Raw genomic sequence first — 18,689 nt, forward strand, 5'->3', positions numbered from 1 at the left:
AAGGGGGGGGGGGGGTGTGAAAATGTTTTAAAAAAAACGAATTTATTTAGTTAATTTGTTATTTAGGTAATACATATTAATTAATAGGTATTTCTTAAATTTTTTTTATTATTTTATTCGAAACATTATTTTTAAATATTGGGATCAATAAAACTATTTTTATTTAATTACTATTTTATATCAATTAGAATTTGTTAATAAACCAAGTAATAAATAAATTGTTACCAAGTAAAAAAACCATTATTTATATTATAGATTTGAATTCAATTTACCGCATTTGCGTCATAAATGTTTTTTTGAAGATAATGTAAAAATATCCATCATCCATCGGTTAGGACCATATATATATATTTTCTATGATTGGGACGGTTAGGTTATAATTATAAATAATCTATGGAAAATGACAATCGTCCGAGACGAACAGCGATTCCAATACGTACTCACATATTTCGTTCCATTCTGGTTATATAGCTAGGTGCCTATTTTTATAAATGTCATTAATCTCAATACTTCCAGACTGAACTTTTCCTTTTCCAATTTTCCTTGGCGGAGATGCACAGCTCTGACACTAGACAATATTATACACTCGAAGGGAACGCGCTTCGCCGGAAGAATAAATAATTAAGTAAGTTTTGTCCTTCTACTCTGTTGACGCGGTAGACCTAATGTAAATATTTATTGTCAGACAAACTTATATACCCGCTAGACGTAGATTAGTTTTTAAAATCCAGTTGTTATAGGTGTACAAATTAGGATATTATGAAAATACTTTAAATTATAATGCTTTGCCTATACAACTATTAATTATTTATTGTTATAGTAGAATAATTTTTAAAATTTGAAACCAATGATTAGGCAATGCTTTTATAAGTAGGAAGGTAGGTTTTTATACCTACCTAATAAAATCAAAAAATACATAACGATTAATGTTATTTAATATGATTTGTAAGTACATAGCAGATTATACCTACCACTTGGTGACGATTATTTTTGTCTTATACGTTCTTCGTAATTCCATTCCGTCACAATAGTTTTAGTTTTTGTTAAATGTGAAACATACATTTTCTATGCATACGGGATACGGGTATTAAACATTTGGGTTTTAAGAGAACACCTCAAACGTACGTTTTATTTTGGATGTTTTACGGGATACACCTATAGGAAATTTTCTTCAAATTTTCACATTTCACTATTTGATATTAAAAAATCATACTTGAAATCTATGTATAATATACGTATATTGTAATAGATGTTCAAATGTTTATTATAGTACATTATAAATAATTAACTAAAGTTCAATATAATACATCATAACAGGTGTTCAAATGTACATTTCACTCCACATATTTTGTTATTTCACACAGTCTCTCTTCAATTTCAAATTTTTCTTCAAATTATCCCAAATTATCTACAAAATATAAATGTTTAGTAAATTGGAAGATTTGATCAATCATCTATCTAAAAGAGATGTGCCGGGTCGCCACTTACTATATCGAGGGGCCATGGTGCAAGTGTCGTCCATAAATATCATAACATATATAAGAGTTATAAAAAAATAGCTTAACATTTTTTAACATTGATAATTTATCACCACATAGTAATCACATCATTATGTGTTTTTTTTCGTTTATATTACTAGCTATTTCTAGTTTTTTGAAACTTTCTAAGTATGACCAATATTTTATTTTTTTGGCATAATTGTTTCAACATTTCAAATCACTATCATTAATTGTTATTCGTTAAGAGGACGGCACACCCGCATGTGTTGTCTCCGTCTTACACACGTACCACATGGACAAAACGCGTTTACGCAGTCTGCGTAGAACTTAAAATACCTATTATAAAATTGAATTGTGACACTATTTACGAGGTCAAGACGGTGTGTTTTTTCCATTATTCCCAATATAACATTCAATTTATCGTTTAGAAATAGCAAAAATTTTAACATTTTTAAAATACCTAACTTTGGCTTTTCAAAATTAAAATTTTTTTTTAAAAAAACTCACCGTCTTGCCTTCTATAATATTGGCATATTTTAATTTTGTAATAGGTGTTTTTATTCTAACAAAAAAATTGGGAGCGTCTAGACTACGTAAACGCATTTTGTCTATGTCGTACGTGTGTAAGACGGACACAATACATGCAGGTGTGACATTGTCTGAAACATACTCACATAAGTACACATTGTTTATTAAATTATGTAATAAAATTATTACGTTTACACAGTAAAATGTTTTTATTATTTTCATTAGGTTAGTTTCATTATTTTCATTATTTTATTAATTTCTAGAGTAGTTAAACCAAAACCCTCAAACCCCTATTATTGGAAATACGAAATTAAGCGTGTTTCACTAAAATTCTCATTTGTAATTAGTGTGTAATAACTGTAAAGTACAGTGGTGAATTTGATAATAAGGGGCTCATGTGAAAATTTGAGTGCTCGGGCCCTCCTGCTAACCCAAATGAAAAACAGTCATACCAAATTATAACTCTAAAAATTATTGTTTCATCACATGTGACATGCCATAATTAATATTTGAAATTAATAAATATTAACTATTAAACTATTAAACTTATTAAATATAATTTATATATAATTTTACACAGGTTTCTCGCATAGCCGCATAGGGATAGGTACTCGTAATTTGAATTTCTTTTAAACTCAAAAGAGTAAAGACATTATTATATTTCATTGTAATTGTATTAAAACAAATAATATAAATACACATAATATATAATATGTGTATTGTGTATAGTACAGATTATAGTTGGAATATCGTATAGGTATGAGATATTGGGGGCTCCTGTGAATTGCATTTGTACACTAAACACTCCTGAACTGCAGGTAAAGTGCTGATTTATTGCTGAACTATTGACATGTGCGTGCACGTGCGGGAGCGTTCCACTATATTTATTTTATACACAGCTAGTATAAACTAAATATTATGATCACTTAGGTACTACGCACGCATTTACACAACTACACTACCCGCATGAAACCACATAGAAAATTGCCTATATTTAACTCCTAATAGAAACTGTCGGTATTGCTTTAACCAACAATTTCTTTGTTACGTACCAAATCTCAATAAAATATATTGAAGGTTTTAGGTTTTGGCCATGTCAAAGTATAAGTTAACCGATGTGGTGACATTTTTTCTGCCCCAAAACGTGATAACAGACAGAAAAAATAATTTAAAAAAAGCGGCGAAGTGGATGTCGCTCTGATGTACAGTAGGTTACAAATGGGTCACTGTAATGGATGGTATTAAATTTAAATTTAATGATAAATATCATAATATTATTGTCATTGTATATGAAAAACAATTCTGAGCAGAGTCTGCAGTTTGTCAGTCTAGGATATTTTATAATATAATATTTATATTGTTAATACTTACTATATTAGTATTAATACAGTAGCTGAGTAGCCGGTGAGTTGAATTAATATTACAAAATTAAAAATAATAACAAAAATCGTTATTCTTGGTTATTTAATATAACTTATGTAATTTTGTCTACATTTTAACTTAAATAACTATAAAAATAACTATATGTTTATGAATATGTTTTAGATTTTTTGGCTACAGAATTAACTACTTACGTGTCAGCTTGTTTTAAATTTTTAATCCTATGCTATAAACGTTGAATATTTTATACATTTTTAACTACAAAATAATCTAGCCTACTTATGTATTTTTATAAAAAAACGAATACAATTTTACTGACATTTATGGAAAAAAAAACTAAAAAAAAAATTGAAAATATCCGTCAACCATTCGAAAAGACTAAGTATTTTTAAAATGTTATCAAGTATAGGAATTGATAAAATAAAAATATGGTGTAAATTTCAAGTGTCTACGGTTATTCGTTTTTGAATTTTAGCAGCATAAAAAAAAATCGTTTCATGAAAAATCCAATAACTCCAAACGCTCATAAAAATTTAATTCGACTTTCTTATAAATATTATTTTTTTTTGATAAAGGTAGACAAATTTATAAGGAATCCTGTATTAAATTTTCAAATTTTAGATTTAAAAAGAAAAATATTTTATGAATTTCTAACTCAAAATAATTCGCACATTTTCGTGATTTTTACGTATTTTGTCAAGATTTGAACTTTAAATGCTTATAAAAATAAATTGTGACTATGGATTTTTAATACTTTTAAAATGTCATTGTAACTATATATTAGGAGCTTTGTATTAAATCTTCAAGCTTATTACCCATTTACCCTACAAATAAAATTTTATTGACATTCATAGAAAAGAAAGCTAATAAAATTGGATACTAAAACTGTCCGTAAACCGTTCAAAACAAATCATAACATTTTGAACATTTTACTGTGTATAGAAAATACAAAAATAAACAACCAGAGAAAATTTCATGTATATACGGTCATTTGTTTTAGAGTTACACCAAAAACCAAAATCGATTTCATCGAAAACCGATTTTTCGTAATAGTTCTCGGTTTTCCTTATTGTTTATGATGTTTTTCCCGGCGCTTTAGATAACTATTGAGAATTTTAAATATTGACCTCCCCAATGTACCAACTAGATTCACTTTCACATCGAACAAGGTACTGTTGAAGAAAATCGAAGCAGTTTTACCGCTCCAAACGGTGATGACAGACACAAAAAAAAAATTAAAATAAACACACACATCATTGTAAAATCAATACATTCATCGCTTCGCTCAGAATCTAAAATAGTAAAAAATAGTATAAAATAGTAAATATTTTTTAATTTGTGTAATAGTAATAAATAATAATAAAAAGGTGGATAAGTGGATGTCGCTTTGCTGTACAGTAGGTTAAAAGTGGGTCACTGTAATGGATGGTGTTAAATTTGAATTCAATGATATAATATCATTGTATAAGAAAAACGATTCTGAGCGAAAACGGTCAGTCAGCCTATGAATTATGATATTACCAAGTATATTTGATGATGTTATTGTGAATAAAGTAATTTATATATAACCTATTTACGTAAAGCCTTGTTTTAAATTTTCAATCCTTAGCCATAAAAGTTAAACATTTTATACATTTTTAACTACAAAATAATTAATAAATTATAAATTTGATAAATGATGTCAAAATTTGAACTTTAAATGCTTATAAAAAAAAATTGTGCCATGTATTTTTAATATTTTTCAACTGCTATTAGAACGATATATCAGGAGCCTTCTATTAAATTTTCAAGCTTTTTTACTCAACAGATAAAATTTTATTGATATTTATAGAAAAAAAAACTAAAAAAATTGAAAACTTACAATGTCCGTAAACAGCTCAAAAAGAGTCAAAATATTTTCAAGTATCTACAGTCATTCGTTTTTTAATTACAATAAAATAAGAAAATTGTTATATGAAAAACGAGTGATTATCAAATGTTGTAAAAATATAAATTTCAGACGCTCATAAAAATTTAATTTAAGTTTCTTGTAGACATTTTTTTTTGATAGAGGTAGACAAACTTATGAGTAATCTTATATTACATTTTCAAATCTTAGATTTAAAAAGAAAAATTTTTATGAATTCTCAACTCAAAATAATTTGCTATTTTTCGTGATTTTTCCGTATTTTGTCAAAATTTGAACTTTAAATGCTTATAAATAAAAACTGTGACTAAGGATTTTTAATTTTTTTCATCTACCTTTGAAACAATAACGTAGGAGCCTTCTATTCAATTTTCAAGCTTTTTTACTCAACAGATAAAATTTTATTGATATTTATAGAAAAAAAAACTAAAAAAATTGAAAACTGAAATTTGTCCGTAAACAGCTCAAAAAGAGTCAAAATATTTTCAAAATTTTATGGTCTATAGGAAATGCTATTATAAAAATTCAGTCAAAATTTCATGTCCCTACGGTCATTTGTTTTAGAGTTACACCTAAAACCAAAATCGATTTTCTCGAAAACAGATTTTGCGTAAAAATTCCCGTTTTTTCCTTAATTTTTCTTTTGTTTTTCACGTCGCCTGTGAAAACTACTGGGAAATTTTTACTTTTGACCCCCCAAAGTACCAACAAGATTCACTTTCCTATCAGAAAAGTTACTGTTGAAGAAAATCCAAGCACTTTTACTGCCCTAAAAGGTGATAACAGACACAAAAAAAAAAAATTACACATCATTGTAAATTCAATACATTCATCGCTTCGCTCAGAATCTAAAATAGTATAAAATAGTAAATATTTTTTAATTTGTGTAATAGTAATAATAAAAATAGTATAAAATAGTAAATAATTTTTTTAAATTTTTTATTATAATAATTAATAATAACATGATATATTATTTATATGACATTCCTCGTCAAACTTCTCTGGATAACATATTTTGGAAAGTAATTATCAGTTTATTAAACGTTGGTCGGTATATTGGATAGAATTCCCAACAGGCCTTCATTATATCGTATCTGCAATCATATAATATATATTGTACGTATATACACAGTAATAGTCTAGCGGATTAACTAAATATGTTGATACTCGATGTTTACAAGGATTTTATTTATAATTGAAAAATGTCAATAATTACATATAATAATATTATGCGCATAGGACTATATATATGTCCATTGTAAACTCATAATTAATAATATTACAATATATTAATACATTTGTTAAACAGTCCCGTTACAGTCTGTATAGCTAAGAGCACATACATTGGATTTCTCCATAAGCGGCACTTGGGAGAAACTCATGTGGGTGCAAACGTTTGTGGTAATAAAATTCACAAATCCGTAAGGGGAGTTGCCCCTCACCATCCACAATATATAACTATTGCTACAATAAAAGTAGTAAATCGAATTTCTTCATTAATAAATGTATCTCTGGTATTTCAATTACATAGGTAAATAGGTAATATATAAAAATATTATAACAAAGCAACTATTTTTTTTGAGATAAACAATAATAAAAAGGTGGGTAAGTGGGTGTCGGTCTGCTGTACAGTAGGTTACAAGTGGATCACTGTAATTGATGGTGTAAAATTTGAATTAAATGATACAATATTATTGTATAAGAAAAACGATTCTGAGCGAAAACGGTCAGTCAGTCTATGATATTACTAAGTATATTTGATATTATTGTGAATAAAGTAATTTATATATAACCTATTTACGTGGAACCTTGTTTTAAATTTTCGATCCTTAGCTATAAAATGAGAACATTTTATACATTTTTAACTACAAAATAATTATTAAATTTTAAATTAGATAAACTTTGTTAAAATTCGAACTTTAAATGCTTATAAAAAAAAATTGAGTCCATGTATATTTAATATTTTTCAACTGCTATTGTAACAATATATCAGGAGCCTTGCATTAAATTTGCACACTTTTTTACCCAATTAACCAAATTTTATTGATATTTTCAAAATTTTGTGGTGTATAGAAAATGAAAATATAAACATTTAGTAAAATTTTCATGTACCTACAGTTATTCGTTTTTCAATAACAATAAAATAACAAAACCGCTACATGATAAATCGAGTGAATATCCTATATTGTAAAAATATGAACTTCAAACGCTCATAAAAATTTAATTTGATTTGCTTGTAGACATTTTTTTATTTGATAAAGGTAAACAAACTTATGAATAATCTCGTATTACATTTTCAAATCTTAGATTTAAAAAGAGAAATAGTATTGTTTTTAATAATACCTATTACCGATTTATAAAAACATAATTTCTAAAATCACTTAACAATATTCTATATGTATATATCCCTCAGAAACCCGAGGGCGCTCCTCTGGCGATTATTCAAACTGACTTAGTGAACCGGCCAATGAAAAAAATCAGATTTCCCTAACCTGACGAAGTGAGACGTGACCCGGGCGTCGCAAATTGTCCGCTATCCAACGAAGTCGGATAGCCTACCCTTATTACTACGGCGAACGTCATTCGAGGTGACTGACCTGCTAGACACTCAAAAAAAGACGTCGGCTATATGATTTTCATGGACGCCCGAAATGTTTTACATTTTTTTTCACGTAATTTATTACTTAATCTGCGGTTTCTGCAGCAGTAATGAACACCGAGACATATAAGTCCAACGTCGAGGTAGGTGACTGACCGGCTAGACCCCAAATGGCCCAAATAAATCGAGGTGGCTATATGATTAGTTGGGCAGTCCGAAATATTTGAATTTCATTAATTGATTTGGCGTTTTTGACGGCAGTAAAAAACTTACAGCTGTCCGGTTAACTAATTTACCATCCTTATCACATATCCACCATTCTTATCATTAATCCAACATCCTTATCAGTAATCCACTTTTCTTATCAAAATCCATTATTATTTTCATTAATCCAAAATCCTTATCACTAATTTTCATCAATAATCCACCATCCTTATCACAAATCCACCGTTCTTATCATAAATCCAAAATCCTTTTTACTAATTTTTTTCACAGATCCCTATCACTAGACCTTTGTATCACCCATACACCGCGTCGGCTTGAGTTGACGACCAGACCACAAGATCACTGCGGCTTCCGACATCGACAACACTCCTCACCAACCCAGGGGGGTTTGGGGGTCTCCCCCAGCGACGCTCGGAGAGCTAGTACCTATATAAAAGACAAAAAATGTTTGTTTCTACCGACCTATGTCCTTCATGCATTCCTAAACCGTTCATCCGATTGTGACGAAATTTGGTACAGAGATAGATTAGACCTCGGGGGAGAAGATAGGTTATATTTTGTCGTGAAAAAGGTAAATAAAAGGTCCAACTCAAAGGGGTTCTCAAACAGGGATTTTACGATGGACATTTCTGTTTATAAATTGTTGCTATATTATACATATTTTTTGAAAGATTTAATAGAATCATTTTTAAATAGTCCTGCTACACCCGGTATAGCAAATAGGCTGAAGGCTGGGCAAGTCAATGATTTTTTTTAACTCAGTTAAGTTTAAAGTTAATACACACTTTTTGTTAACTTTTTAATAAGTTAAAAAAAGTGCATTTGTTTATACAATGTTAACACTAGCGTACTTAATTTTTTTTTCCAACCCAAAACCAAATTATAGACTATAGTGTTTATATTTTAAACTGCAATGTTTTCATAAAGTTAGATTGGAATAATATACATTTTTTAACTTCCAACAATTCACAGTAAATATTTTTTGTCTAACCTTATCAGCCTTGCAAATAGCACATTCATTAAATTTTTCAATATGGTTGGTGAAATAAAGTTCACTCATCGATTCAAATTACAATCACTATAGCCTGTAGGTACTTTAGTTTAGCTTTATTTATACTAGCCACTAGGTACTCATAAAATAAATAATGTAATATTATTAACAAATTCAAAGAATGAATCCATTTTCAATTAAATAAATAAATAAATAATTATAACTCTTAAAAACAAAAATCAAAGTTTTGTTTGCCTATATCGCTGCATGTTATAATTTTAATAATATCTACCACATTTATAATACACTTATAATAGCATAAATTCTAACTTGACTACATTTTAAAACTTGACAATTCACAATCATAAAAATCTTTTCAGCTTATTTATACCACAGAACAATTGAGTTGATAAACAATCAGTGAAAATATAAATGACAAATTAAAATTAGACCTTGTAAAACCAGTACATTTTACGTAGGTATTATCCTTATTTTGCTCAAAACTCAGAAGTGAAAAAAGATCGAAAATTTAAATAACTATTACAGTTGTTTAGCATGCTTAAATTAAATTAAATTATTTCAATAGTATGATATCAGAAAGTATATTGTGTACCCAAACTTACACGTTATCTGAGCATCCCGATGGTTGAACCAACCGCTTGTCTTCCTTTAACAGGGAGCAATCAATATAATTTGGTGTGCGTAGTCCATGTGTGTAAATCTCCCACAACAATACGCCGTAGGACCAACTATATATTTTTTAAAAAACAAAATAAAATCATTACAAATGTTTTATATTATCATGCATCAGCGAAAAAAGTAAGAATTTGTTGTTCTTGCGGTACCTGTTTATTATTTAATAAAATGAATTTGATTGAAAAAATGATTATATATTATATATTATATAATCCTTATATCGTGAAGATCTCATGTTATCACGAATAACTATTATTACCTACCTAATAATTATGTTAAGAAAAAGTCGTGATAATACAGATATAATATTTTAAATTATTTTTCATTTTGAAACTTGTAATTGGTAAACACGTGATTCAACCACCATAATAACAACTACGTTAGGTACACCTATATATATTATTATATTTCCTTCTATATAGTTAGGTATACGATATTTTTTATTGTACAAACTAGAAGCAAATGGTTGTCTGTAAAATATTATTTTTGTTATAATATATTAAGCAATTATGTTGGGTTATTAGTAGGTTAGTAGTAGGTACTTATTACTTATTACCTACATTATAAGAAATCAATTTATACTTAGTACTTACACATCTGATTTTAATGTGTATTCTTTTGTTAGTAGTGCTTCAGGTGCCATCCAATTGACCGGATATACTTTATTATATCTTAAACATTTATTTTTTTGTTCATAGTATTCTTCTATAGTAATATCAATATCAATTGAAAATCCGAAGTCCGCAATTTTCATTTTAATCTTTTTAGATTCTTCAGTTACTAAGATATTTCTGGCTGCTAGGTCCCTATGGATAAGCTACACGGAAGATGAAAAAACTTAAAAATAGTCAATAGATAATATACAAATGTAAAATATTATAAATCAAATCTGCGTAAAAAAATATAAGCATAAAAAGACATGTGATATATAAATTAAAACGTAAAAACCAAGTAGAATTCCACTGTGATAACAAATTCAAAAAACAATCAAGAAGATAAGACGTAAAATGAAACATTAGTCCACATTTATTTCAAACTTCATATTATTTGGCAGAAAATTATTAATAATATTTAAATAATTAAATCACACAGCTCAAAAATGTTTAAATTTTATATATTTCGATCTCAAATATTGAAATATTACATTTTGATAAATTCAGTTGGATAACTATTAAATTATTTCTGATTGTTAGTTTAAAAATGTTACTCACATTTTTTTCGTGCAAATGCTTCATCCCTTGTGCCACTTGTTCCGCGTAAGATAGTAATTCCATTGGGGAACTATTTATGTAACTTGTTTGCAAGAAAGATTTAAGGTTACCTTTGGATGCATATTCTAAAATAGCATATAAAGGCTCATCTTGAGTGTAACAGCCTAAAAATTGAATGATGTTCTCATGTTCCCCTATTTTTTTCATACAATCGATTTCCAACTTAAAATTCTTCATCCATCTTCTGTAATTAGCAGCATCTGTCAACAATTCTAATGAAAAAACATATGAGTTATTTCAAGTACTGAAAAATTAAACGTTTTTAATAAAAATAAAAATTTAAATTAGGTACCGTTTATCGTTTTAACAGCAACTATTTTTCCATTCCATTCACCCTCGTATACTATACCAAATGCTCCTTCGCCAAGAACTCTATTTTTTACTGATATATCATTTCTATTAATTTCCCAAACATAATCAATGTTGTGTTGGTATGCGGCAACCTGTTGTATTTTTCAAAGTAATCATGAAAAACAAACAAAAATTTACAAAAAAAAAATGATTTATCCAAATCCATTTTTTGAACAAATTGGTTTTGTTTTCAGTGGCGAATTTAGGAATTTTGGTAGGGGGGATGAAATATATAACAATACACCAATAAATACGTACATTATGTAATGTATATTATATACATTTTTAAAATCCCCTAACTTGTTCCCTATATGGGGTATATATAGGCTATATATCGAGGTTAGTGTGGATCAAGGCGAAATAAGAATTAACACAATTGTATAGTAGGTACCTAATAGCGATTATTAAAAATTCATACTAGCGCCAATCCCGTGTTTAATACGATAAGCAAAAAAAATAGTTATAATACAAAATCCAGTTTTCTAGATTTTTAAATAAAAATTGTAATTTATACATCATTTGGGGCAGTAAAATAGCTAATTTGGGTAGTTCAAATGTAAAAAATTTTTTTTTAAATGTTTTTTATCTTGAACATTTTTGAAAGTTTACTCTACAGTTTACACAAAAAGCGATTCGAACGCGCGAGCCCGCAATTCAAATAATAACTATGAATGAATATAATAGTAGTCCAGCGTTTGACCGTCGTATAAATCGTTAAAAAACTGAAACCGTAAACAAAATTATAAACGAAACAGGAAAAAATTGGAAACCGGTAAACAAAATTGTAACCAAAACTGAAATTGCCGGAAATACCGAAATTCCGGTACCTTTTGAAAAATTGAAACTAAAATCGAAAAAATTGAAAACCGGTAACAAAATCGAATCTTTTTCAATCTTTTTCAAGTTCTGGTTTAAATGATTATAAAAAATAATCGTGCCTATGTATCTTTCATATTTTTAAATATTTGTTTTATTTATAATTGTATTACATTTTTTCGTTCTGGATATTCTCCTGTAAATTTAGGATTTTCTTATTTTGCAGTAATTCAAAAACGGATAACCGCAGATACTTTAAATTTTCAGGTATATGTTTATTTTATAATTGTCTATACTTTTTAAATTTTGAACGTTTTTGAGCTATTTAAAGACATTTTAAATTTTAAATTTGTTTTATTTTTTGTTTTATAAATGTCGATACTATTTTTCCGTAGGGTCGAAAATGTAATACAAGGTTTCGCATAACTCATAAGTTGGTATAGTAGCTGTTAAAAAACATTAAAGATACATATTACTATAGATGATTTTTTTTATAAGCATTGAAAGTTCAAATTCACCATAATCACTAAAATTTATAATTTATTTTGTTTTATAAATTAAGAAAATGTTTAATGTTTTTGAGGATCTTGGAAATCTTGAATTATTTTGAACACATCTGGGCTGACAGATGGTTTGCTTAAAATCGTTTTTCATTGTACTCAATGACGAGGTGTTCAATTGATTATACAGCGAACAATATATACAATTATAATTTAATTACGTAAATTTAAATTTTCACTGACCTGTCTGACCTCTATTGAATTATTGTTACCCTCATTTATATCACGCGGCCAAAATTTAACCACGATTATGCACATTAATGTAATTACGATGATAAACAGTAAACTTGAATCCATGACACTATAATATTACCTATATTAACAGTAGACTTAATTATATAGTAGCACATAATAATAATAATAATAATAATAATAATAATTGTTTATTCTAATGAATAAAACTGACAAATTGTCCAATAGTACAAGTTACTAGATTATAGATAAGTAAATAGTTATTACAAAAAATTGATACAGATATAGTAACATATATAAATACATTCTTAATCACTATAGGCTAGAATATAAACTAGCTTGTAAAAGTAAAATAGTACATATTGTACAGATAGATTACTCAAATCGTATTTAAAATCAAAAAGATAATAATATTCAAAACTTATATAATTCATGTTATTTTTAATTTGTTGTAGGCTTGTAGCATATGTTATTTATTAATTATTATATTATACTGTTATTATAAATATTATTGTAAATTGACTTAATTTCCTTATTAAAGTTTATTATTATAATTTATAATAAGTAATACCTGACACAATTTTGATGTTTTTTACGTTTTATAAGTTATAATATAATAGAAAACTAATATTATAGTTATCTTTTTTTTTGTCTGTGGCATCGTTTGACAGAACTGCTTAAGCAATTACGTCGACAGCGCTGCCAAAATAAATTAATAATAAATATATATGTTTTAAACTGTAACGATTCACAGATTACTGACTCGTAATTTATTTCGCACTCGGCGAATTTGCTTAGATAGAATACAGGAACGTTAAGTACGAGTCTATACATTATTTGAATTCACAGTCTGTCGAGTTAGAATCGCGAAGTAGAGACTATATCGGTCTGCAGTTATATATTTACACGTTAAGGCATAATAATCCACCTAATAGATAAATCATAATAAATCAATATTGTTTCAACTCGTACTCCGCTACTCCTGTGATCTTCAATAAACTACCCTCAATAACAGGGTTACTCAGGTCTAGGGTATACTGTATCATAATATAACTATTTTAGACATTTAATAAATTATTGTATACGTTGCTAAGTCGTGTTCGATTGTATTAGGTATAAATATCGACAGCCACTTGGTTCATATAACCAAGGAGGTGTGCTACAAAACAAATATATTTTAGTGTTATTTTTTTTATTTATACTTCCAGATGTATATAATAATATAACAGTGTCATAGTATTCAAATAAATGTATTTAGAAATAAATGTAGATCAACAAACATTTTATTTAATAATGGCACTTTCTGCCGAGTTATAATTAAAGATCAATAAAAAAAATTGTTTTTATTCTATTTATTATCTATGTGGTTTTTATACTGTGGATATTATCCGTAAATATTGTGTGACGTAATAGGAAGTCTATCGAATGTTTCAGAGCAATTTAATATTAGTTATAAGTTATTAAACACGATCGACGAACATATATTTTTAAAATGAATTATCTTAAAAATAAAACCACTCCAGGTTTCGATAAAATTAGTGTAAAATTGTTAAAATCCGAACAAAAATCAATCTCTATCCCTTGATCGTATATATTTAATTTATTTCTAGAACAAAGTTACATTACAAACGAATTTAAACATGCAAATATTGTCTCTATATATAAAAATGGTAATAAATAAGATCCTAATAATTACCATCCGATTTCTTTAAATCTAACATTGCAAAACATTTTTTAAAATGTATCTTTATAAGTGTTGTTAATTTCCTAAACAAAAATAATTTATTATCCACTTCTCATTTTGTTTTCCGAGAGAAAAAAGTACAGAAGACGTTATTTCCAAATTAATTTTTCGCATTAAAACAAATAAATCATCAGGTAAGCTCGTTGTTTTCTTTGACTTAAAAAAAAGCTTTTGAAACAGTATAGATCACAAAATACTATTATTAAAATTAGAAAATACGTGTATATGAGGTATGTATACGTGTATATTTACTATTTACAATGTTTGAAATTTGTATTTATTACTAAGATCATAGACCTATTAACAAATTGTTAACAAATTTGTTAATAGGTCTATGACTAAGATAGATATTATATTTTGTCGTGTGCTGCTTACTATATATTACTGCATTTATTAAATACGTTTTATCGTTACATTAATTTTGATCAACATTATTACATTATATATTTTTTTCTCTCTACATTTATTATTTTGCAAACGTTTCCGTTTTTGATGTACACTTTTCGGTTTGAAATATTATTTTCGAACGATAACAATATCGCATCGTATACGTTTCCGCTTAGGTTAATGTTAAGGTTATAATGGTATCGTCTGTTTTTTAGCGTTGAACGATACGCGTAGGACGTTGAATTCATTTTTTTTAATTTTCTAGAACATTTGATAGACTTCACACGATATCTACGGATATCCTCAGTAAAAAACCACATGGATAATTATAATAAAATGTTTTTGGATCTAGATTTATTTCTACATAAATTTATTTTAATACTATTACACTGTTATATTATTATTATACATCTGAATGTATTCAGAGGATAAATTAGTATTTTTACCATAAAAATAACATAATTCCAACTGTAATCACATCAATAATATATTATCGAGGAGTATCGATTTATAGTATTTTACACAATTTGAAATTATTATAAAATTCAGAAATTACAGTTGAATATAATAAAGATTTAAGATGTGCTATCCTTTGATTATGGCCCCTTGGTGCTTATTTATGAAGGGCCCTTCCCCGTGCTCCAGTAGTAGAAGGGCCCACTATCTTATAGGACAGTAGGTCAGTGGGCCAGTCCGCCCCTGTCTACATCCGATAGTTTGATATGTAGTGATTAAGGATATTCCATATTTTTAATAACAAATATATATATATATATCTATTTTTTCTTAAGTGATTTAAGGTTTTCCATTTCATTTATTATTTTTTGATTTAATATTATTGAGTAACACAAGAAAAAGATAACAAAATTTAAATTGTGCAATATTATAATGTTTATTTTTGCTAATCATATTCTGAGTTTTTTTTCAGCTACCATCAGTTAAAACATAGTTCAACATCCAACGAAATAAATCTTAACTATGTATAAGATAAAATGTATACCTCTACAACAAAATTCTATAAATTAAATTTGTAATAATACATTAATACCTAACTATAGTCTATACCTATTGATTGTGTTTTGATAATGCAACACTATTAAAATGAATACACAATAATACAACAATACGTATTCCTATGTTTTAAATATTTTCTAAACATCATATAGCTAATCTAGTATTAGCTCTGTATAATAGTCACACATCTGGAAAGGTTTAACACTCTATTTTTTTTATATCCTGTAAAATATTCAGAATTACTTACACATCATATTTTTTTTAATTTTATTTATTTATTAATTCTAAATACGTGATTGGTTGTTTATTTTGTTTTCGGACGATGATATGTATAATTTTTTATTTAAATTTTATCGTATAAACTTTGTCATCATACTTACTGATTATTGTAAAATAGATTGTAAATATATTTTTCTAAATAAAAAAAAAAAATTTATCGTTTAATGTGATCGGCAAGTGAAAATAAAAACGGTTAATGAAAACGTATTGAAATGTTTCTAGCGGTATTAATGGTAAATTAATTTTTTTAGCACTTCATTACCCGTAAAAAAATGTAAATCTTAAAAAAATTATGATTGTTCAACTACTTTTGGGTGTAACATGCTGCAGCCTGCATTAAGTGCAACTCAGCACTCAGCCACTCTGGTAGGCAATCCGACTACGTCGGATCGCGGACAAAGGGCAACTCTTTCACCAATCACCTTGGTAGGAAATTTTCAATAACTCGATTTGATGCAAGCTTGTACTTGATCTGCCCAAAAAACCAATGGCAACCGATAATAAATAAACACAAATAATTTCTACTGTTGACTGTAACCAATGGAAACTATTAATAAATAAAATGTCCAATGTAAACTTCAATGTTCCTGTTTGACCACCTCTTTAAAATGCGAATTTTGGCAAATCCTTTCTTATTGCACGGTGAAAATATGAGAAGAACCTCTATTCCAAATTTCAAGTTCGTACGTTGCGTAGTTATTGAGTTAGAGGCTTATAGTGATCAGTGACTAAGTGGTATTTTGATTTTATATGTATATTGTATATGTATTTCCTTTGAAAATAAGTGATTTTTAACAATGATGTAGGTAAGTAAACACTTTTTTTTTCATATTAATAACATTATTCATACTCATAATTATATGTATATATAATATCTTAGTGCAACAACAAGACATCTCAAAGTTAAGGTACGCATTGACGTTGGATCTAAATATATATTTTGTTAATTTTTAAAACAGTTTAATGTGATTCCTGAAAAATTGTATTAATTGGAGAAGTTTTGTTGTTGGCCTCAGGTCTTCTATCATCAATGATGGGTTGGTTTTATGAAATAATTTTTAATTATTAATGCTGATTTTATTTTGTAATATTTTTGTAAAAATAAAATATTTTAAAAAACAACTATTATTACATTTTACATAAATTTCTTTTCCCTCGATATAATCAGAGTTTGAGTTTAGTGACACCTTTCCACTCAAATTTTTAAGGCTACATTTAAATTGTTAACTTTTTTCGCATCTTTTTTAAAATAATTGTTTATGGTAAATTTTTTTTATGATGTTCTTGTGCATTAATTATGAAAAGTATTAAATTATGATTTTTTTGTGTAGTGTTGCTCAAGTGTGCCATATACTACTATGTACACTGTAAATACATAATATACATACGTATACATAAAATGATTTAATTATATAATAAATTGACTCACCCTAATTCGACTTGTTATAGGTATCTTATGAACGAATGAAGAATAAATATGTTTAATATTGTAAAATTAATAATTTGCTTATACTTTAAATATATATTAATTAAGAACACAATTAATAAATCAGAGATATTTGATAGAATACATTTATTATTTAAGACACAAATATATTATGTAGCTCATCACGTATGAGTGTATGTCTGCCACCAATGGCGTGAACAGGAAGAGTGTGCAGTTGTGCAGATTTTCGATGGGTGTTGTCCGAGCCGACGGAACAGTTTATTTGGATAAGGACATAACATGTACCTAATATGATTACAACCGATGTCTAATGGCTATATTATTATAATATAAACATCTGTGTGTGTGTGACTGTATATTGTAAATACAATATCATAATATATATATATATATATTAAGGGTTATGACGATGACACTATTTTTAGTCTCATTGGTTAAAAATCATTACAAATAATTACTACTATCATATTATAAAACCTATAGCACCTAATTAACAGTTAGGTGGTACATATTTTGAAGTTCTACCATAAATCAAATCACAAACGGAACATCATATCAGGTGCGTGACGCTAACATCACCCGCAAGTTTGAAATTCAACTCAAAAACCACATCAGTAATTGTTATACAATTCGTACAAACTTGTAACCACCATTCCAAAATTTGTATACCCCGCCGTCTCCCGTAAAATCCAAAAACGATTTCCGGGTGCCAGCGTCACGTGATAATGGCACCCGGATTTCAATGTTATCAACCCAAACACCACATCAGTAATTGTTATACAATTTTTGTTTTTAATGATGTTT

At 27.4% G+C, this 18,689-nt stretch overlaps 1 protein-coding gene across 1 annotated transcript; it reads right to left on the bottom strand.

Annotated features, from left to right (window-relative positions):
* Positions 1–6,235: 6,235 nt before the first annotated feature.
* Positions 6,236–18,108, bottom strand: LOC132950490 (fibroblast growth factor receptor homolog 1-like). The gene is made up of 7 exons (XM_061021981.1): positions 17,868–18,108; positions 13,006–13,135; positions 11,388–11,538; positions 11,036–11,307; positions 10,418–10,641; positions 9,752–9,877; positions 6,236–6,407 (listed from the first exon to the last, which is right to left on the bottom strand). The coding sequence occupies exons 2-7, from the start codon at positions 13,117–13,119 to the stop codon at positions 6,305–6,307; spliced, it is 990 nt and encodes a 329-aa protein (XP_060877964.1). The 5' UTR covers positions 13,120–13,135; positions 17,868–18,108; the 3' UTR covers positions 6,236–6,304.
* Between the last annotated feature and the right edge of the window lie 581 nt (positions 18,109–18,689).

This window comes from Metopolophium dirhodum, chromosome 8, assembly GCF_019925205.1.
Source record: "Metopolophium dirhodum isolate CAU chromosome 8, ASM1992520v1, whole genome shotgun sequence".
In the NCBI taxonomy this organism is placed as follows: domain Eukaryota; kingdom Metazoa; phylum Arthropoda; class Insecta; order Hemiptera; family Aphididae; genus Metopolophium; species Metopolophium dirhodum.

Coding starts and splice junctions, on each gene's coding strand:
- LOC132950490 (XM_061021981.1), bottom strand. CDS start 13,119: ATGGATTCAAGTTTACTGTTTATCATCGTAATTACATTAATGTGCATA. Junction 11,539..13,005: donor ATTCAATAGAGGTCAGACAG/GTCAGTGAAAAT, acceptor AAAATACAACAG/GTTGCCGCATACCAACACAA. Junction 10,642..11,035: donor AGCATTTGCACGAAAAAAAT/GTGAGTAACATT, acceptor TCTTCCGTGTAG/CTTATCCATAGGGACCTAGC.